Source organism: Lithobates pipiens, unplaced genomic scaffold (assembly GCF_037356315.1).
Source record: "Lithobates pipiens isolate NorthernLeopardFrog02 unplaced genomic scaffold, aLitPip1_a1.2 Scaffold_16, whole genome shotgun sequence".
Classification (NCBI taxonomy): Eukaryota; Metazoa; Chordata; class Amphibia; order Anura; family Ranidae; genus Lithobates; species Lithobates pipiens.
Genome location: NW_027507748.1, coordinates 10950302 through 10973827, shown reverse-complemented (window position 1 = coordinate 10973827; position 23526 = coordinate 10950302). Strand labels below are relative to the sequence as shown.

Sequence of the window (23526 nt, the reverse complement as noted above, 5' to 3'; positions counted from 1 at the left end):
CCATTCCTTGGCTACACCCCCTACCCACCTCCGAGCACCATTCCTTAGTTCCACTCCTACCCACCTCTGAGCACCATTCCTTGGTTCCACCCCCTACCCACCTCCGAGCACCGTTCCTTGGTTTCACCCCTACCCACTTCTAAGCACCATTCCTTGGTTCCACCCCCTACCCACTTCCAAGCACCATTCCTTGGTTCCACCCCCTACCCACCTCCGGGCACCATTCCTTGGTTCCACCCCCTACCCACCTTCGAGCACCATTCCTTGGTTCCACCCCCTACCCACCTCCAGGCACCATTCCTTTGTTCCTCTCCTTATCCACCTCTGAGCACCATTCCTTGGTTACACCCCCTACCCACCTCCGAGCACCATTCCTTAGTTCCACTCCTACCCACCTCTGAGTACCATTCCTTGGTTCCACCACCTACCCACCTCCGAGCACCGTTCCTTGGTTTCACCCCTACACACTTCTAAGCACCATTCCTTGGTTCCACCCCCTACCCACTTCCGAGCACCATTCCTTGGTTCCACCCCCTACCCACCTCCGGACACCATTCCTTTGTTCCACTCCCTACCTACCTCCGAGCACCATTCCTTAGTTCCACTCCTACCCACCTCTGAGCACCATTCCTTGGTTCCACCACCTACCCACCTCCGAGCACCGTTCCTTGGTTCCACCCCTACCCACTTCAGAGCACCATTCCTTGGTTCCACTCCCTACCCACCTCCGAGCACCATTCCTTGGTTCCACCCCTACCCACCTCCGAGCACCATTCCTTGGTTACACCCCCTACCCACCTCCGAGCACCATTCCTTAGTTCCACTCCTACCCACCTCTAAGTACCATTCCTTGGTTCCACCCCCCTACCCACCTCTCAGTAATGGATACAGAATCAAGTATCAATTTGTGGTGCTAAGTAATTTGTATGTAATTTGTTAATGATAGGAAGTAAAATAGATCCCCTGTAGCCAGCAACAGTTGAGCACCCCCAGCAACAATAGAGTCTGAACAGCTAGCAACAATAGACCTCTCCCTCAACAGTAGATGTCTCCCAGAAACAATTGTCTCCTAGTAGCATAAGAGTACCCCAGCAACAATAGATCCCCCACCAGGGACAACTGACCTCCCCAGCAACAACAGACTCTCTCCCTCTAAAAATAGATCCCCTCCAGCAACAATAGATCCCCCAGCAGACAACATCAATAGACCCTCCAGTACACCGCAGCACCCCTTGCCATTACATACATTCAGAGCTGGAGGCGCCAGAACTGTGTTCCCCCGTGTTCCTACTGAAAAAAAATCCCTGAGTGTGTGACTGTGGAGGGACATTAGAATGTAAGCTCCTCTGGTGCAGAGACTGATGTGACTGTCTCAGTGTTCTCTGTACGGCACTGCAGTACACGTCAGAGCTATATAAAAGTATAATAATAATAATAATAATAGTGTATGCAGGGCTTTTTTTCTCAGAGAATAGGTGCAGGAACTCCCTCCTTCTGAGTCACCTCTTGTGTCCACCCCCTACCCACCTCCGAGCACCATTCCTTGGTTCCACCCCTACCTGCCTCTGAGCACCATTCCTTGGTTCCACCCCTACCTGCCTCCGAGCACCATTCCTTGGTTCCACCCCTACCTGCCTCTGAGCACCATTCCTTGGTTCCACCCCTACCTGCCTCTGAGCACCATTCCTTGGTTCCACCCCTACCTGCCTCCGAGCACCATTCCTTGGTTCCACTCCCTACCTGCCTCTGAGTACCGTTCCTTGGTTCCACTCCCTACCTGCCTCTGAGCACCGTTCCTTGGTTCCACTCCCTACCCACCTCTGAGCACCATTCCTTGGTTCCACCCCCTACCCACCTCCGAGCACCATTCCTTGGTTCCACCCCCTACCCACCTCCGAGTACCGTTCCTTGGTTCCACCCCCTACCCACCTCCGAGTACCGTTCCTTGGTTCCACCCCCTACCCACCTCTGAGCACTGTTCCTTGGTTCCACCCCCTACCCACCTCCGAGCACCGTTCCTTGGTTCCACTCCCTACCCACCTCTGAGCACCATTCCTTGGTTCCACCCCCTACCCACCTCCGAGCACCGTTTCTTGGTTCCACCCCCTACCCACCTCCGAGCACCATTCCCTGGTTCCACTCCCTACCCCCCTCCGAGTACCATTCCTTGGTTCCACCCCTTACCCACCTCCGAGTACCATTCCTTGGTTCCACCCCCTACCCACCTCTGAGCACCATTCCTTGGAATAATTTTACCTTCTACAATGAGTTTCAGTTTAGTCTCTCCTTTGCCGTGTGGGCTGATGGCCTTACATGTGTACAACCCCTCATCCGGAAAGTCCACATTGTGCATGTGCAGCGTCACGTCACCTTCGGCGATCTCGTTGACATCAACCCTGATGCGGTCATAGTAGACTTGGCTCTGCTCTGAAAAGTCCTCCTTTTCTTTATGGAAGCTGTAGACCAGCTGAGGTTCTTTGTACTCGTACGTCTGCTGAATGTACGCCTGAATGTCTTCCACCTCAATCTCCTCCACTATGTCCTCCCGGTGCCAGCTGGTGCCCAGGTCGTAGGTGTTCTCGATGAAGGTGAAATGGCAGGGCAGGCTGGCATTGCCGTATCGGGGTACACGGACCTCTTCATACTGGGGTTTGGGGATCGCATAGTCACATTCTGGGGGGGGGGGGAGGGGAATTAAGGAATAAAAGTCATCATTCAATAACTGAACAACACAAGAAACTGCAGCCCTGCCAGTTTATGAGATAGAAGAATGAACTCTTCCTAAATTTGTAAATTCAGGCAGACCATAAGACAAGATAACATCTTAACCATTTGAACTCTGGAAGGTGTTACCCCCTTCATTACCAGGATCAGTATTGCGCTACTTTAGCTGGTAATTGTTCCGTCATGCAACACTGTATCCAAATGACATTTCTATCATTTTTTTTTTTTTTCACTCAAATTCAGCTTTCTTTTGGTGGAATTTGATCACTATTGGGGTTTTTATTTATTTTTTCTTATATAAACGTAATAAGAATGAAAGTTTCGAAAAAATATATATATATGTTTTCAACTTTCTGTTATAAAGCATATCCAATAATAATAATACTAATAATATCCAATCAAATTTCTTCACAAAATTTAGGCCAAAAACGATTCTGCCATGTTTCTTTGGTAAAAAAAAAAAAAAAAAATCCCAATATGTGTATAACAATTGGTTTGTGTGAAAGTTATTGAGTCCACAGACTATGGGATATATATGTGAAAATTGATCATTCCTGATGTACGGACGGACGATCTCATTTCTTGAGGCCCGAAAATGTAAGGGAAGTACAAATAACCCCCCCCCCCCCCAAATGACCAATTTTTGGAAAGTAGACAGTCCAAGGTATTTAGTAAGAGGCATGGCGAGATTTTTTAAGTTGTAATTTTTGCGTCACAATTTTTGGGGAAAATTAAGGAATTAAATAATAAAAAAAAAATTTTCCCCACGATTTTTTTTTTTACATACTGTCACCAGTGCTGTAAAGCGTCATCATATGACTGGTGTGGCGGTGATAAGGGACCCTGACTGGAGATGCTATGTAAAAAAAAAAAAAATTGCGGGGGAAAAAAACATTTTTTATTTAATTTCTTCCGTTTCCCGAAAAAATATGACAAAAATTACAACTTCATAAAACTGACAATTTTTTTTTTAAAGTTAACATTTTTTGTTATTATATTTTTCTTTTTTTTTTCTTTTTTTTCGTTTTTCTTATTTTGCAATTTTTAATTTTTTTTACATCCTGTAGTAAGAGTAGCTAAAGCCGCGTACACACGGGCGGATTGTATGGCCTACTTAGTCCGTCATACAATCCGACGGACAGTCCGTCCTACTTTCGAATGAACGGACTTGACCACACACGGATGCATAAACAGTCCGTCGAAAGCTTGCGCGATGACGTGTACAGCACGTACGACGGGACTAGAAATAGGAAGTCCAATACACAGCAATGCAACCTTCCGCCGTGTAAATCCTTTCTGGGCATGCGCCATTCTTAGTCCGTCGAACTAGCCTACTGACGAGCGGATTGTCCGCTGAAACCAAAGTACGACGGACAGAATTTCGAACAATCCGAAATACTTAGTACGCCGGACTGCACGCTGAAAAAGTCAGCTGAAGCCCACACACGAGCGGACTGTCCACTGAAATGTGTTTCGACGGACTAAGTACGCCATACAGTCCGCCCGTGTGTACGCGGCTTAAGTGTCACTCTAGTGACACTGTACTACTCTGGCTGGGGGGGTTGAGCTGGGATTTTTTTTTTTTTTATCACTAACAATATTATTGCTTTTATCAGTGATTCTCAACCAGGGTTCCTCCAGAGCTTGTAGGGGTTCCTTCAGCATTGGGCAATTTCTGCCTCTCAGATAAATTCCCACTCACACCATTGATCTTTTTAGCTATCTGTAAGGGGGTAATTCTTCCCAATGACCACAAGTGTGAGGACCATTCTTCCCACTGACCATCACACTAATGTATCATGAGTTGTAGATTTCTCATTTTCAGCAGGGCCCCCCCCCCCCCCCCCCCCAAGACCGGAGAACTATTTCAAGGGTTCCTCTGTGTTGAAAAGGTTGAGAAAGGCTGACTTATATAGTGATGATCTCTATATAAGCAATAGCTATAGCTGGGTTTCCCATTCATGAACAGCTTGCCTATAGTTGTGATCTGTGATTGGCTACAGGTAATCACATGGTACAGGTAGCCAGGCACCATGTGATTGCTGTGGGCTAATCCCAGATCACAACTATAGGCAAGCTGTTCATGGATGGAAAGCCATTCATGACAAGTTGTTTCCATTGTTATCATCATGTGATCACTGTGACCAATCATAACAATCACATGATACGGGGTTACTGGCAACAGCAATCTGCTGTGCCCTACGGACAGGGTGGTCACATGAGGGGAGCTCCAGGGGGTGCACTGCATGCTCCTAACCCAGACGGGATCACATATATTTATAGTAAATGTACTGTGGCACAGGCGGCAAAGTGGCCAATGTTTAAAAAAAAAATGCTTTGAACCCAACATATTACATGGACTAGAGTTGGGTAGTCCCCTTGTGATAATCAAAACGTTAAAAGAAGGAAATAATGTCTAAAAAAATTATTGTACAAACGTCAGACACATTCATGCAAACCGAACAAGAGTTCGCTGTTTTTTTTTTGTTTTTTTTTATATATATAGATTAACTCCTGTATCATCAGCGCCATCTAGTGGCCAAAATGCGGTATGTATGCTCATTGAGGCGTTTCAGAAAACGATTCCACATTTTGGCCACTAGATGGAGCTGATGATGCAATCTATTTGAAAACGCAGTGAAATTGAGCCTGTGAATCTTCCTGACATTTCGTGCAACAAATGTTTTCTAAATAGTCCCCTAAGACTGATTTAAAAATAAAATACAAAAAAAACTTTAACATCCCCCTGCAGCCTTGTACATGCACATGCAAACACGTGTGCTGGGTGTATGGAGATATAAAAATCAGTGGCAGCCTGTCCATCATGGATTGGGGGGGGCACAGGGGCACAGGGCCACCCCCCTTCAATCCATGAGCCCGGCCCCTAATCTACATGCAGTGCACCGGACGCACGGATTCCAAAGTTTTTTTTTTTTTTCGACACACATAGGCTCTATTCGGCTTTAAAAAAGGGTGGGCTTGCGGCGCAGAGTCCACCCAGTTGTGTGACAATGACAAATTCATTGTCTTCCTAATTCTCCTCCCGGCCAATCAGCAAGCGAGTCCTGAGACCCGATTGGCCGAGAGAAGAAGCCACCGTATTGGCCGCCGAGGAGGAGGAGATGCAGGAAGGATCCGAAGGTGCCCACAGCCTAGATGGGGTAAGTGCGGAGCTGGTGGACGGGGGGGGGGGGGGGGGGGTGGCGACCGATTGGGGGGGATTTGGGGTGGCGGTTGGTTTGTTTGCCGCCACCCCAAAAAATGGAGCACCACCCACCACCAATAAAAATGATGATAGTGCCACACATATTAGACAGCAGTACGCAGGCCAGAGTGAAAGCGATAATTTTAGGTCAAAAATCTATGTGAAATTGTGCTAATGGGTAGATTACGGAGCTACTAGTACACCATCAGATACCAATAGTAACAGAACATATTATCAAAAGTATTGGGACACCGGCCTTTACACGCACATGAACTTTAATGACATCCCAGTCTTAGTCCATAGGGTTCCATATTGAGTTGGCTCCACCCTTTGCAGCTATCACAACTTCACCTCTTCTGGGAAGGCCGTCCACAAGGCGCTGATGTTGGATGAGAAGGCCTGGCTCACAGTCTCCACTCAAATTCATCCAAAGGTGTTCCATCAGGTTGAGGTCAGGTGGAGGGGGGGATTATGGTGGGGGGGTTGTTTTTCAGGGGTTGGGTTTGACCCCTTAGTTCCAGTGAAGGGAACTCTTAAGGCGTCAGCATACCAAGACATTTTGGACAATTTCGTGCTCCCAACTTTGTGGGAACAGTTTGGGGACGGCGACTTCCTGTTCCAACATGACTGCGCACCAGTGCACAAAGCAAGGTCCATAAAGACACGGATGAGCGAGTTTGGGGTGGAGGAACTTGACTGGCCTGCACAGAGTCCTGACCTCAACCCAATAGAACACCTTTGGGATGAATCAGAGCGGAGACTGCAAGCCAGGCCTTCTCTTCCAACATCAGTGCCTGACCTCACAAATGCACTTCTGGAAGAACAGTCAAACATTCCTATAGACACCCTCCTAAACCTTGCGGACGGCCTTCCCAGAAGAGTTGAAGCTGTTATAGCTGCAAAGGACGGGGCCAACTCAATATTGAACCCTATGGACAGAGGCGGCTCTATTATTAGGCAGTCCCCTAAGGCCTCGCACTCCCAGGGGCCTTACGGTCGCCTAATTTGCCCATAGCTCAACGTCCCTGCGATCGTCCCGCAATTTGTACCATTTCCCAATCAGGAGTCCCGGCGAATCAGAGTTCCTGGAATGCCCACCGGGTGTCTTGGTTCCCCTGCAAGCAATGTGCCGCCAACTGGCATCTCTCCCCGGGTGACCCACACATACGGAGTGCTGTGCACTGACCCCACCCCCTCCTCCTCTTGGGCAAGGAGGAAGCACCGCCGTGCAGCTCTGCCAGGTTCATGTGCGTGTAAAGGCAGGTGTCCCAATACTTTTGACAATATAGTGTATATGATTCAGGTACTGTGCTAAAAAGTGACCAATAAATACATAAACGCAATCAAATTAAAGAAAACAATGTCCAGGTGATAACATACGAATGTCCTTTAACAAATGATATGAATCTTGGCAAGTATCAAACTTGTAGCAAAATGAGCGTGTAGGCAAGTCACCTACAGTATGTTAAGCCAGGAAGTTGGCTGGCCCAGGCTGGTGAAGGGTTAATGATTTGCACCACTGCTCCCGGGCTTTTTGGACCCTGCCTATCCGCCCTGTTATATAAATTTAGGGGGAATGATGGGCTCTCTCTGGTTGCTGTCTCGAGATGCTGTAGCCGTCACGAAGCACTGAGTTGGACAAGCTGGTTCCTCAGAAGACCCCAGAAGACCCCAGGAGACCCCAGGAGACCAGAGAGCTACCACGTCTTGGAGAATACCATTAATGGACTACTACCTTGTTGAGGTATCCCTGGGCCATGTATTCGTTGGGCTTTGCCGCCAAATTGTTCAGTAAAGTTTCAACAACTGTTCTAAGCCTGGTCTGAAGTCACCTAAAAGGGGTGCATGGAGGTTTGTCGTGTATGAAAAGAACTGGGGTCAGTAAAGCACATGTGGGGTAGAAGGCTAAGTCACTACGGAAAGGTGTACTCCGCTAGACAAGCAGGAGGAATAATGCAGTTATTATAGGTAACCAGGAACTAGTGCAAGGGGCATCGCAACCAGTCATAAAACGTGGCACCTGCTGTAGGTGTAGGGTTGTCACCTGTCCAGGATTCACCCGGACAGTTCGGGTTTTGAATCATGCGTCCGGGTATCAGACTGCCTGAAACCCGGACACATTATTCAGTCTGGCACTATGGCTTCACAGCAGAGTTGATAGTTGCAGTTGGCTAAGCTGAGAGTGTCTGTCACACTCTCTTTCACACTGCCCAAAGCCAGCACTCTCTCTCCCGCCCCTAACCCTGTGTGACGGCCCACACTCCAATCCCCGGTGCTGTGCCTCAAAAAAGGTTAACGGGGGGGCGTAAATTGGAAGTCTATCGGCCTCAGATACATCTGGATGAGAAGTGCTGAATGCCAAGGGGTGAGTGAGCTCACCATCCATCCCTGTCTGTGACTGAAGTCTCCCCCCTTCTCTCACATGCCTCTGAGTGAGTACACTAAGGTAAATCAGGGTTCTCAGAGCACCCCTTACATGAGAGTTCCGCTTCCCACCAGAGGCCACAGTGTTCCCCCTTACAGCAGAGTCCTCTTTGTACATCAGAGTTCTCAGTGTTCCCCCTTAAATTAAGGTTCCCAGAGCATCCATCCACAGTCCCCAGAGTTCTTCCTTACATCAGAGTCTGCAGAGTCCCCCCTTACAGTGAAAGGGAACTCTGCGACTTCAGATGTAAAAGGGGAACTCTGTGGACTCTGATGTAAAAGGGGAACTCTGTGGACTCTGATGTAAAGGGGAACTCTGTGGACTCTGATGTAAAGGGGAACTCTGTGGACTCTGATGTAAAGGGGAACTCTGTGGACTCTGATGTAAAGGGGAACTCTGTGGACTCTGATGTAAAAGGGGAACTCTGTGGACTCTGATGTAAAAGGGGAACTCTGTGGACTCTGATGTAAAGGGGGTCTCTTGTTGTTAATTTCCTATGATTAGAAATGTTATTTAATAGGAAAATATATGTATAGTTTATACTATAAAAAAAATAACTGCTGTGCACTGCAAAGTGTTCAGGTTTGATTTGAAGAAGAGGTGGCAACCCTATGTAGGTGGCAGGTCCTTCGGTAGCGAGGAGATCGTGACCTACCTTCCTTCCTAGTGGTTGGTTTCCCAAAGCAATCGGGACCAAACCCATGGTACAGAGACCTCATACTCCTGGCCACATGGTACGGGAGAGAAGGAGTTAACAAGTGCATGCATGATGTCTGCGCTATGTGCACATGCCCCATGACGAAGCTCCAGGGGGCAGAGTGAAACACGTTGGGGCCGGGTCGGGGTCCACTGTACTATTCTGGGGGGGGGGGGGGTGATCTGGGATTTTTTTTTTGTTTTCTAACAATGTTATTGCTTATATAGTGATGATCTCTATATAAGCAATAGCTATAGCTTGCCTGTAGTTGTGATCTGTGATTGGCTACATGTAATCACATGGTACAGGTGGCCAGGTACCATGTGATTGCTGTGGGCTAATCACAACAGTAAGCAAGTTGTTCATGGATGGAAGCTCTAGGGAGTGGAGCGAAACACGTTGGGGTCGTGGCATGGTCGGAGTCCAGGCTGAAGTTGCCTTTGTATCCACCTCCATGGGATTCCGCAGATGTGCGGCACCAGGGATCACCCCTTTTCTTTTTGGGACCTCATTCTGTCACTGGAAGTGAGGTGACCTCTCTGATTCCTGTCTTGAGATTGCTGTAGCTGTCAATGAAGCACGAAGTGGGACTGCTGTGCCCAGTAATCTGTTGGAAGACCCCCAAAGACTGGAGCACTACCAAGTCTTGTAGGATGCCGATAATGGACTCCTACCTTGTTGAGGTACGCCTGGACAGCTTATTTGAGTTAAAAGGGGTGCGTGAAGGTTCCTGGCTTGCGAAAAGCACCAGGGTCAGTAAAGCACATGCAGTGTATGAAGCACAGCCACTACAGAAGGTCTACTCAGCTAGACAAGAAGAAGGAGTAATTCAGTTGCTATGGGTAACCAGGGACTAGTGCAAGGTAAATTGTAGCCAGTCATAAAGCGTGGCACCTGCTGTAGGTGATATGTCTGCTGGCAGTGGTGTCGCTAGGGGGTGGCTTTTGGGGCTATAGCCCTGAATCTGGGACCCATAGCCCAGAGTCTCTGCAGGGGTCCCCAAGTGGAGTGGAGGCTCTCTGGGAACCTTGATGTAAGTGGGGGCTCTCTGGGGACCCTGATGCAAGGGAGAGGCTCTCTGGGGACCCCGATTTTAAGGGGGAGGATCTCTTGGAACCCTGATGTAAGTGGGGGGCTCTCTGGGGACCCTGATGTAATGGGGGCTCTCTGGGGACCCTCATGTAAGTGGGGGGCTCTCTGGGGACCCTGATGTAAGTGGGGGGGCTCTCCGGGGACCCTGATGTAAGTGGGGGGCTTTCTGGGGACCTTGATGTAATGGGGGGCTCTTTGGGGACCCTGATGTAAGTGGGGGGCTCTCTGGGGACACTGATATAAGTGGGGGGCTCTCTAGGGACCCTGATGTAATGGAGGGCTCTTCGGGGACCCTGATGCAAGTGGGGGCTCTCTGGGGACCCTGATGTAAGTGGGGGCTCTCTGGGGACCCTGACGTAAGTGGGGTGCTCTCTGGGGACCCTAATGTAAGTGGGGGCTCTCTGGGGAACCTAATGTAAGTGCGGGGCTCTCTGGGGACCTTGATGTAATGGGGGCTCTACGGGGGACCCTGATGTAAGTGGGGGCTCTCTGGGTACCCTGATGTAATGGGGGCTCTCCGGGGACCCTGATGTAAGTGGGGGGCTCTCTGGGGAACCTGATGTAATGGGGGGCTCTCCGGGGACCCTGCTGTAAGTGGGGGCTCTCTGGGGACACTGATATAAGTGGGGGGCTCTCTGGGGACCCTGATGTAATGGGTGGCTCTCCGGGGACCCTGATGTAAGTGGGGGGCTTTCTGGGGACCCTGATGTAATAGGGGGCTCTCTGGGGACCCTGGTGTAACTGGGGGGCTCTCTGGGGACCCTGATGTAAGTGGGGGGCTCTCTGGGGACCTTGATGTAATGGGGGGCTCTCTGGGGACCCTGATGTAAGTGGGGGGGCCCTCTGGGGACCCTGATGTAAGTGGGGGGCTCTCCAGGGACCCTGATGTAATGGGGGGCTCTCCGGGGACCCTGATGTAAGTGGGGGGCTTTCTGGGGACCCTGATGTAATGGGGGGCTCTCCGGGGACCCTCATGTAAGTGGGGGGCCCTCTGGGGATATATACACACACACACATATATTAATGTATATACATGTGTATGCCCGCCCAAGCATATGACTTTCTTTACTACGCTGCTATGGGCTCTCTCCCCAGATCTTTTGTAGACCTAGCAATGCCCCTGTCTGCTGGACTGGTAGAAGAGGGCACGGGCTCAGCAGCTTCCCTCCTAAATGCAACCTACATCAAAGTCTTTGCCCCTCACACTGGGCACTTAACATTTTCTCCCGCACACTTTTCAAGGCTTACTTCCAAGCCAGGGAACCGTCAAAATATTTGGTTCTTACATGATCGCAGTCTCCACCTGGTCCAGGGCATGGATGAGCACGCTCCGTGCAAAAGGAACCCCTATGCCCCCCCCTTGTGTTTATAAACTGTGATCGTCCATAGCCGATCAGCAGGTGTACAGCCAAAATCATTGGCTGCAACCTGCTGGCAAACTCGTGCTGTGTCCATCGCAGCACAGGTCAGCAGAGGCCTGAATCCTGCCCCAAAAATCATGAAGTTCACCGTGACTTGTTTGGAATCATGAGAACATTAATGGGGACATTCATGAGAACATTCATGAGAACATTCATGGGGACATTCATGGGGACATTCATGAGAACATTCATGGGGACATTCATGAGGACATTCATGAGAACATTCATGGGGACATTCAAGAGGACATTCATGAGGACATTCATGAGGACATTCATGGGGACATTCATGAGAACATTCATGGGGACATTCATGAGGACATTCATGAGGACATTCATGGGGACATTCAAGAGGACATTCATGGGGACATTCATGGGGACATTCATGAGGACATTCATGGGGACATTCATGAGGACATTCATGAGGACATTGATGGGGACATTCATGGGGACATTCATGAGGACATTCATGGGGACATTCATGGGGACATTCATGGGGACATTCATGAGGACATTCATGGGGACATTCATGGGGACATTCAAGAGGACATTCATGAGAACATTCATGGGGACATTCATGGGGACATTCAAGAGGACATTCATGGGAACATTCATGGGGACATTCATGAGGACATTCATGAGAACATTCATGAGGACATTCATGGGGACATTCATGAGGACATTCATGAGAACATTCATGAGGACATTCATGAGGACATTCATGGGGACATTCATGTGGACATTCATGAGAACATTCATGAGGACATTCATGGGGACATTCATGGGGACATTCATGGGGACATTCATGGGGACATTCATGAGGACATTCATGGGGACATTCATGAGGACATTCATAGGAACATTCATGTGGACATTCATGAGAAGATTCATGAGGACATTCATGGGGACATTCATGGGGACATTCATGAGGACATTCATGAGGACATTCATGGGGACATTCATGAGGACATTCATAGGGACATTCACGTGGACATTCATGGGGACATTCATGAGGACATTCATGGGGACATTCATGGGGACATTCATGGGGACATTCATGAGGACATTCATGGGGACATTCATGAGGACATTCATGGGGACATTCATGAGGACATTCATGGGGACATTCATGGGGACATTCAAGAGGACATTCATGAGAACATTCATGGGGACATTCATGTGGACATTCATGAGGACATTCATGGGGACATTCATGAGGACATTCATGGGGACATTCATGAGGACATTCATGGGGACATTCATGAGAACATTCATGGGGACATTCATGAGGACATTCATGGGGACATTCATGGGGACATTCATGAGAACATTCATGGGGACATTCATGAGGACATTCATGGGGACATTCATGGGGACATTCATTAGGACATTCATGGGGACATTCATGGGGACATTCATCTCTATGATTTACATGTTTGAACAGTACCACGACCTGTGTAAATATTTGATATTTGTAACTTTTTATCCCACAGCAGGAGGACAGCAGTCCCTCCATACACAACACCGCGCAGGTAGACAGAGACTCACCTGCCAGGTAGAGGAGGAGGCTGATTGCCAGAGCAGTGTATAGCAGCGCCATCTACAGCTCACAGTTGGAATTGCCCTGTAAATATAGGACAGCTATAATACTTTATTTATATAGTATATCGGCATTTATATATATCTATAGTGTTAATTGGGTTACATTTTGGAATACTATATAGATATATACTGTTCATGGGCAATTGAAATATGTTCGGTATATCCATATAGAGATATATACTGTTGATGGGCAATTGGGATATGTTCGGTATATCCATATATATATCTACATATACATATACAGTGGAACCTTGGATTGCGAGCATAATCCGTTCCAGGAGAACGCTTGTAATCCAAAGCACTCACATATCAAAGCGAGTTTCCCCATAGAAGTCAATGGAAACCAAGATAATTTGTCTGCATTGACTTCTATTACATGCAATACCATATGTGTCCAGAGGTGGGGGGGGGGGCGGCGGAGAGCCTCGGAAATACTTGGAGACAGCTGGGCTGAACTCGGAAAGCCTCGTTTTTCAAAACGCCCGTTAACTGCGTTACTCGTAGACCGAGGTCCCACTGTGTGTTTCCTTTATAGGATCTACTCAGTTTATATTTACATCTCCCCCCCCCTGTGGTCACTCTATTCCTAACATTGAAGATATCTGCTTGGAGTATTCAGAAACTGAACGCTTTGGCGTTTTATTTGCAATCATTCATACCCGGTAGGTCCGTCTGTACTTCAAAAATATTTTTTGATTGTAACAGATATTTTTCTGTTGAAATTAATATAAAACAATTGTACGTTCCTACACCGATATTTTGATAACTCGTAATCAAGGGCGGACTGACCATTCGGGCACTCGGGCACTGCCCGAGGGCCCCATGCCACTAAGGGGCCCTATCAGGGTTGCCAGCCTCAATAAAACCAGGGACAGTATATAAAATTCTGTGTCTTTTAAAAAAAATCCCAAGATTATAGCTGCCCCGCCTCTCCAGTACCTTTTCGGTGTGTATATGTGTATTCTGTGTGTGTATACTGTGTGTCTGTGTGTTGTGTATACTGTATGTGTGTGTATGTATACTGTGTGGCCCCATAATCTCCTATTGCCCAGGGGGGGGCCCATAATCTCCTATTGCCTGGGGGCCCCCCATATTCTCCTATTGCCCTTGGGCCCCATAATCTTCTCCTATTGCCCTGGGGCCCCATAATCTTCTCCTATTGCCCGGGGGCCCCATAATTTCCTATTGCCCTGGGGCCCCATAATCTTCTCCTATTGCCTGGGGGACCCTCATAATCTCCTATTGCTCTGGGGCCCCCCCATAATCTTCTCCTATTGCCTGGGGACCCCCCATAATCTCCTATTTCCCTGGGGCCCCCCATAATCTTCTCCTATTGCCCGAGGGCCCCGTGAGTTGTCAGTCCGCCCCTTTTTGTAATTAGCTTTAATTTACAAAATAAAATATTGTAAATTAACTCATTCCTATTCGGTCTTCTTTCACTATTTCTTGTAGTAATCATTTCATGCAGCACTCCAGTGCCTCCTGAAGAAGCCCACTCGAAGCGAAACATGTAGAGCGGTAGTGTCTGTATTTGTATACGAAATTAATTTGATATGCAACAAGGGATTTTTTATGACAATTATTTTTTTTTTGTTATTAATAAAACTAATTTTTTATTTTTAACCACTTGCTTACTGGGCACTTAAACCCCCCTCAGTCCCAGACCAATTTTCAGCTTTCAGCGCTGATGCACTTTGAATGACAATTGCGCGGGCATACAACACTGTACCCAAATGAAATTTTTATCATTTTTTTCCCACAAATAGAGCTTTCTTTTGGTGGTATTTAATTACAGCTGGGAGTTTTATTTTTTGCTAAACAAGCAAAAAAAGATGCAAAAAAAAAAAAAAAAAATCATGTTTTAATAGTTTGTTATAAAATTTTTCAAACGGGTAATTTTTCTCCTTCATTGAAGTGCGCTGATAAGGCGGCACTGATAGGCTGCATTGGTGGGCACTGATAGGCTGCATTGGTGGGCACTGATGGGCTGCATTGGTGGGCACTGATAGGCTGCATTGGTGGGCACTGATAGGCTGCACTGGTGGGCACTGATAGGCATAGTTAAGGCGGCACTAATAGGCACAGATAAGGCGGCACCGATGGGCACAGATAAGGCGGCACTGATGGGCAAAGATGGGCACAGATAAGATGGCACGGATGGGTGGCACGGATAAGTGGCACGGATGGGTGGCACGGATGGGCACTGATAGGTACCACAGATAGATGGGACTGATGGGCACTGATAGGTGGCACTGATAGGTGGCTCTGATAGGTGGCACTGCTGGGCACTGATGGGCGGCACTGCTGGGCACTGATGGGCGGCACTGCTGGGCACTGATGGGCGGCACTGGGGTGCAGCACCTTTGAGGCAGATTGGGTGGCACTGTGGGTGGCACTGTGGGTGGCACTGTGGGGTGGCACTGTGGGTGGCACTGTGGGTGGCACTGTGGGTGGCACTGTGGGCACTATGGGCACAGACGGGGGGCACTTACTTTTACTTTTATTTATCCTTCAGGATGGCACTGCGGGAGGCAGGTGGGCACTGGCAGGTGGCATGTGGTGCCTTGCATTGCTGGCCGTGATCGGGACTGATGTCCCGATCACGGCCGCCGGTGATCGGCTTTTTTTTTTTCTCCTCGCGCTGTCAGCGCGAGGAGGAATAATAGCCGATTACCGGCTCCGTTCTATCACATGATCAGCTGTCATTGGCTGACAGCTGATCACGTGATAAGGGGTCGGGATCGACCCCTTGCACGGATCGGTGATCAGGCGAGTCTCATAGACTCGCCGATCACAGAGCGCGCCGCGCGCGCCCCTCAGGGGGCGCGCAGGCCGCTCGTAACCGGGACGACGTCAATAGACGTAGTCCCGGAAATCTAGGTCCGCGCTAATGCCGTCATTCGGCAATAGCGCGGTACCCAAGTGGTTAAAAAATATCACTCTTTTTTTTTTTTTCTTGACACCTTCAAGGTCCCGTAGTTTTCTTTTTTTGTTTTCATGTATTAGGCATTTATATAGTGACAAAAGTTTTACACGGTGATTTACATATTGAACAGTCACATGATTCCCTGCCCCCCAAGGAGCTTACAATCTAAGGGCCTACCCCCGCATGCTAGGGTCAATTTAGATAGCACCCAATTAACCTACCAGCGTGTCTTTGGAGTGTGAGAAGAAACATGCGAACTCCATTCAGATAATATGCTGGCCAGCATTCAAAACAAGGACTCCAGAACTGCAGGGCAGAAGTGCTAACCACTAAGGCACTGCGCTGCCGAATATGCATATACAGTATCTCACAAAAGTAAGTACACCCCTCACATTTTCATAGTTAGTAAGGTTGAATAAAGACACCAGTCCACCAAGTTCAACCTGAGTGTCTACAATTGTCCTTATCCCTGTACATTGCACACTCACATTGGTCCCTACCCTCAAGGAGCCCACAATCCAAGGTCCCCATTCATATACTAGGGGCCAATTTTGGACAGAAGCCAATTAACCTACCTGCATGTCTACGGAGTGTGGGAGGAAACCAGAGTACCCGGAGGAAACCCACGCAGGCGCAGGGAGAACATGCAAAATCCAGGCAGGTAGTGTCGTGGTTGGGATTACGAACCAGCGACCCTTCTTACTGCTAGGCGAGAGTGCTAACCACTACACCACTGTGTAAATCTTTTCTTCTCTCTTTTCATGTGACAACACTGAAGAAATGACACTTTGTCTACAATGTAAAGTAGTGAGTGTACAGCTTGTATAACAGTGTAAATTTGCCGTCCCCTCAAAATAACTCAACACACAGCCATTAATGTCTAAACCGCTGTCAGTAAAGTCAGTACACCCCTAAGTGAAAATGTCCAAATCGGACCCAATTAGCCATTTTCCCTCCCCGGTGTCATGCGATTCGTTAGTGTTACAAGGTCTCAGGTGTGAATGGGGAGCAGGTGTGTTAAATTTGGTGTTATCGCTCTCACTCTATCATACTGGTCACTGGAAGTTCAACATTTCACGTCATGGCAAAGAACTCTCCGAGGGTTTCTGAAAAAAAGAATTGTCGCTCTACATAAAGATGGCCTAGGCTATAAGAAGATTGCCAAGACCCTGAAACTGAGCTGCAGCAAGGTGGCCAAGACCATACAGCGGTATAACAGGACAGGTTCCACTCAGAACAGGCCTCGACATGGTCCACCAAAGAAGTTGAGGTCACGTGCTCAGCGTCATATCCAGAGGATGTCTTTGGGAAATAGACGTATGAGTGCTGCCAGCATTGCTGCAGAGGTTGTAGGGGTGGGGGGGGGGGGGGGTCAGCCTGTCAGTGCTCAGACCATACGCCACACACTGCATCAAATTGGTCTGTATGGCTGTCATCCCAGAAGGAAGCCTCTTCTAAAGATGATGCACAAGAAAAGCCTGCAAACAGTTTGCTGAAGACAAGCAGACTAAAGCCTCATACACATGAGTGGATTTTCAGCAGACAAAATGTCAGACTTTTGTCCGGAAGGGCGTTGGCTGGGAACTTGTCCTGCATACATTCGGCACACAATTGTCGGCCAACAAACATGAACGTAGTGATGTACTAGGTGGCTTTTCAGCTCTTTAGCGCCACCGTTTGGGCACCTTCTGCTAATGTTGTGTTTGGTGAGCACTGATTCCGAGCATGCGTGTTTGTACTTTGGACTTTTGTCTGACGGACTTGTGTACACACGATTGGAAAATCCGACAACAGACTGTTGTCCGCGGAAAATTTTAGAGCCTGCCATCCAACATTTGTCCACGGAAAACCCGACAACAATTGTCCGATGGGCGCGTACAAAATGGTAGGATTTTCTGCCAACGGTCTGTTAACACGCAATTCTCATCCGAAAATCCGATCGTGTGTATGAGGGTTAAGGAGATGGATTACTGGAACCATGTCCTGTGGTCTGATGAGACCAAGATAAACGTATTTGGTGTCAGATGGTGACAAGCGTGTGTGGGGGCAACCAGGTGAGGAGTACAAAGACGAGTGTGTCTTGTCTACAGTCAGGCATGGTGGTGGGAGTGTCATGGTCTGGGGCTGCATGAGTGCTGCCGGCACTGGGGGGGCTACAGATCATTGAGGGGACCATGAATGCCAACATGTACTGTGACATACTGAAGCAGAGCATGATCCCCTCCCTTCAGAGACTGGGCCGCAGGGCAGTATTCCAACATGATAACCACCCCTAACACACCTCCAACACCACCACTGCCTTGCTAAAGAAGCTGAGGGTAAAGGTGATGGACTGGCCAAGCATGTCTCCAGACCTAAACCCTATTGATCATCTGTGGGACATCCTCAAACGGAAGGTGGAGGAGGGGAAGGTCTCCAACATCCACCAGCTCCGTGATGTCATCATGGAGGAGGGGAAGAGGACCTCGGGTGGTGACCTGTGAAGCTCTGGTGACCTCCATGCCCAAGAGGGTGAAGGCAGTGCTGGAAAATAATGGTGGCCACACAAAATATTGACACTTTGGGCCCAATTTGGACATTTTCACTTAGGGGTGTCCTGACTTTTGTTGCCAGCGGTTTAGACATTAATGGCTGTGTGATGAGTTATTTTGAGGGGACAGGAAATTTACACTGTTATACAAGCTGTACACTCACTACTTTACATTGTAGACAAGTGTCATTTCTTCAGTGTTGTCACATGAAAAGATAGAAGAAAAGATTTACAAAAATGTGAGGGGTGTACTTACTTTTGTGAGATACTGTAGGTATATATATATATATATACACACATAATACAGTTATACATATATGGAATTACACTGCAGGAGACAAGTGGCAATAAAACATATTTATGATGATAGTATAGATAGAGGTAGAGCTTTGTTCTGCACACACAGGTACATCTATCCATCAAATATACTTTGTACTAGATAGATAGACTGACATAGAGAGCTACAAAGTAACATTGTTTATAAACGTTGATCAGACAGGCGATAGATACAAAATAATAGTTTTTATAAAAATTGTTCAGATGGAGATAGGGAGATACACAAAGTAACATTATTTATATATACAAAGAATCATTTGTTGTATACAAATATGGAAGAAGAAATATATATATATGGAATATTTAGAACCAGTTGATAGATACAGATAGATATAAAAGATGGGATACGGAATATTCAGGATACAGATATAGAAGATGGGATACGGAATATTCAGGATACAGATATAGAAGATGGGATATGGAATATTCAGGATACAGATATATAGAAGATGGGATACGGAATATTCTTGATACAGATATATAGAAGATGGGATACGGAATATTCAGGATACAGATATAGAAGATGAGATGCGGAATATTCAGGATACAGATATAGAAGATGAGATGCGGAATATTCAGGATACAGATATAGAAGATGAGATATGGAATATTCAGGATACAGATATAGAAGATAAGATACAGAATATTCAGGATACAGATATAGAAGATAAGATACAGAATATTCAGGATACAGATATAGAAGATGGGATATGGAATATTCAGGATACAGATATATAGAAGATGGGATACGGAATATTCAGGATACAGATATAGAAGATGGGATACGGAATATTCAGGATACAGATATAGAAGATGAGATGTGGAATATTGAGGATACAGATATATAGAAGATGGGATACGGAATATTCAGGATACAGATATAGAAGATAAGATGTGGAATATTCAGGATACAGATATATAGAAGATGGGATACGGAATATTCAGGATACAGATATAGAAGATGAGATGTGGAATATTGAGGATACAGATATAGAAGATGAGATATGGAATATTCAGGATACAGATATAGAAGATAAGATACAGAATATTCAGGATACAGATATATTAGATGAGATACGGAATATTCAGGATACAGATATAGAAGATAAGATACGGAATATTCAGGATACAGATATAGAAGATGGGATATGGAATATTCAGGATACAGATATAGAAGATAAGATACAGAATATTCAGGATACAGATATAGAAGATGGGATATGGAATATTCAGGATACAGATATAGAAGATAAGATACAGAATATTCAGGATACAGATATAGAAGATGGGATATGGAATATTCAGGATACAGATATATAGAAGATGGGATACGGAATATTCAGGATACAGATATAGAAGATGAGATACGGAATATTCAGGATACAGATATAGAAGATAAGATATGGAATATTCAGGATACAGATATAGAAGATAAGATACGGAATATTCAGGATACAGATATAGAAGATGAGATATGGAATATTCAGGATACAGATATATAGAAGATGGGATACGGAATATTCAGGATACAGATATAGAAGATGAGATGTGGAATATTGAGGATACAGATATAGAAGATGAGATACAGAATATTCAGGATACAGATATAGAAGATAAGATACGGAATATTAAGGATACAGATATATTAGATGAGATATGGAATATTCAGGATACAGGATAGAGATATAGAAGATGGGATACGGAATATTCAGGATACAGATATAGAAGATGGGATACAGATGTGGAATATTCAGGATACAGATATTGAATATAGATATAAGAAGAATGAAATTCTCTCACCTTTCTATGCAGAGTCTCCTCTCTGGGATGACGGAGAACCATCTGCTGATAATTACATCTCTAGCTGGGGGATGTGGAGAGAGAGGGGACCCGGGGGAGCCGTGTGTGCCGGAGGCGGCCAGTCACATATCGCCACGCTGAGCCACCCTCACCTGTGTCACCTGTGTATGATGACACCCATCTGTCACTCCAGACTCTTTAACTTTATTAAAGTGCTGTAACCCATAGCAACCAGTTGGTATTCATCACACACTGGTCTCACTTTTGCAGAGTGAATTCTGATTGGTTGAACAGAGAATCTTCTATTGACCAGAGCTGAGTGCAGTAAGCTAAAGAAACCAACAATAATATAGTAAGTATGTATAAAGTAGAGGTGATACCAGTCACCATCTATATATTATCTAATCTATCTATTCACCATTTATCTATCTATCTATCTATCTATCTATCTATCTATCTATCTATCTATCTATCTATTTCCACATAAGGATCCGGCCTATTTCTGGCACTTGTTGTTTACAAGTTAAAAATCAATATTTTTTTGCTAGAAAATGACTCAGAACCCCCAAACATTACATATAAATACAAAAAATAGAGCTGGCAACTCCAAATATCCTTGTTACTTCTTTATTGGTGCATAAAAAAGTGTGTAAAAACATACAGGGGCTCACACGTTCCGACATACAAGCCTTGATCACAGCACAATTTCAAGATAAAAAACAGAACATATATACTGTTTGCCAAACCGCACCTTCCAATTAATTATCTAATTGAAACAGCAATTAAGAGATATCCAAGACAGGAGGGGAGGTGTAGCATTTGGGAATACAAACATAAAAACAAGTAAACTGAATGAGAAGCAGATCTGCATCATATCTTGGGTTCAAACCATATATGTAGTCATGCTGGGATATGTGGTCCCAAGCTGGGATATATGGTCCCAAGCTGGGATATGTGGTCCCAAGCTGGGATATGTAGTTTCATGCTGGGATATGTGGTCCCAAGCTGGGATATGTAGTTTCATGCTGGGATATGTGGTCCCAAGCTGGGATATGTGGTCCCAAGCTGGGATATGTAGTTCCATTCTGGGATATATGGTCCCAAGCTGGGATATGTAGTTCCATGCTGGGATATATGGTCCCAAGCTGGGATATGTGGTCCCATGCTGGGACAGGCATATACTGGCCATCGAGACTACCGGGAGTTTCCCAGTGGGCCGATGGCTCAGTGGGCCAGTTTGAGTGAAAACCTGTCAAAGTAATGGCTGAGCGCGGCCTGTGTAGCCATTACTTTGAGCACTGCTGTACTGCAAGCGTGGACTGACCTATCCGGCACTGCGGGGCCCCATGGTAGGCTCTGCAACACTAGCACTGGGAGCGGCTGCAATAGGACCTCTCATAGTGTGCTGTTCCCCTCCGGCACCTCCTTTCCTCTCTCCTGTCCACCCCAGGTGCTTGTACATGACTTCATCCGGGATGGACAAGATGAGTGGACAAGGGGCCGGCAGAGAGCAGAGCGCCATGAGAGGTCTTATTGCAGGCATCGGGCGAGGCTGTGTACTATAGACATCACTGGGGAGGGGGGAGCAGAGGCAGCCAGTACAGATATAGAGGGCCCAGGCCCCACCAGGTTCGCAGGAGGCCACATGATACTCTCCTGTTCCCCACCACGCTGTCCCCCTCTGTCTCTCCTACCCCATACGCTGTCCCCCTATGTCCTCCACCCCCCACTGTGTCTCCTCCCCCATATGCTGTCCCCCTCTGTCCTTTACCCCCCACGGTGCCCCCCTGTGTCCTCCACTGTGCCCCCCTCTGTCCTCCACCCCCCACTGTGTCCTCCACCCCCTATGGTGTCCCCCTGTGTCCTTCACCCTCCCACTGTGTCCTGCACCCCCCATGGTGTCCCCCTGTGTCCTCCACCCCCCATGGTGTCCTGCCCCCCCCATTGTGTCCCCCTGTGTCCTCCAACCCTGCCCCCACAGTGTCCTCCTTCACCCCCCACGTGTCCCCCTGTGTCTTCCACCCCCCCCCCAAAGGTGTCCCCCTGTGTCCTCCACCCCCCACTGTGTCCCCCTGTGTCCTTCACCCCCTACGGCGTCCAACTGTGTCCTCCATCTCCACTGTGTCCTCCATCCCCCCCCCCCCCCACGGTGTCCCTCTGCGTCCTCCACCCCCCTTCAACAGTTTATATACTGTTTTTGTGCGTGTTTTCCAAAATTAAAGTGGGCCGGTCTGGATGAAGTCCAGGGCCAAATTTTTTGTCCCAGTCCAACCCTGTGCTGGGATTCACAGTCCCCTACAGGAACTATTTGAGAAAACAGATCTACATCATATCTTGGTTTTAAACCAGCTGGTGTTCTGGATTGAAGACTAAAAATCCACCAGACCTCTCTTTCCAACAGTGTGCGGTGGAAATCTCCACCCCTTGGTTGGTTTTCTAACTTTTCCAAAAAAAACACAAAACGAAAAAAATCCCATGTCACCAGAATGTTCATATTTAAAAAAAAAGTCTGGAGACGTGGGATAGACCCTTATCCTTAACATAGGAGGCCCTACGGGAATGCCCACTGATTCTGATTGTCATAGGAAGTACAGCCAACATACTGACATCTAACAAGATGTACATTCTATTAGATGAATTACTTTTTACTCTTTGTGGTCTCTGGCATGTTTATCGCAGAAGCGGCAGGTACAGTACTGGTGTCTGGTCCCTGTAATACAAACTAAGGGGGACAAGTCACTGCCCAGGGTGCTGGCTCGACGGCTAGAAAA

The 23526-nt window shown here is 47.2% G+C and overlaps 1 protein-coding gene across 2 annotated transcripts in view; it reads right to left on the bottom strand.

Moving 5' to 3' along the window:
- LOC143981590 (V-set domain-containing T-cell activation inhibitor 1-like) overlaps positions 1-20906 on the bottom strand; it is a 33796-nt gene extending 12890 nt beyond the window's left edge. For both annotated transcript variants that reach the window (XM_077479566.1, XM_077479567.1), the window contains exons 1-3: positions 20756-20906; positions 13110-13185; positions 2257-2673 (exon numbers count right to left, since the gene is read on the bottom strand). In XM_077479566.1, the coding sequence (XP_077335692.1) occupies positions 2257-2673; positions 13110-13161 (469 nt within the window). In that variant the 5' untranslated portion in view covers positions 13162-13185; positions 20756-20906. The remainder of the gene's footprint in view (positions 1-2256; positions 2674-13109; positions 13186-20755) is intronic.
- Positions 20907-23526: the final 2620 nt, after the last annotated feature.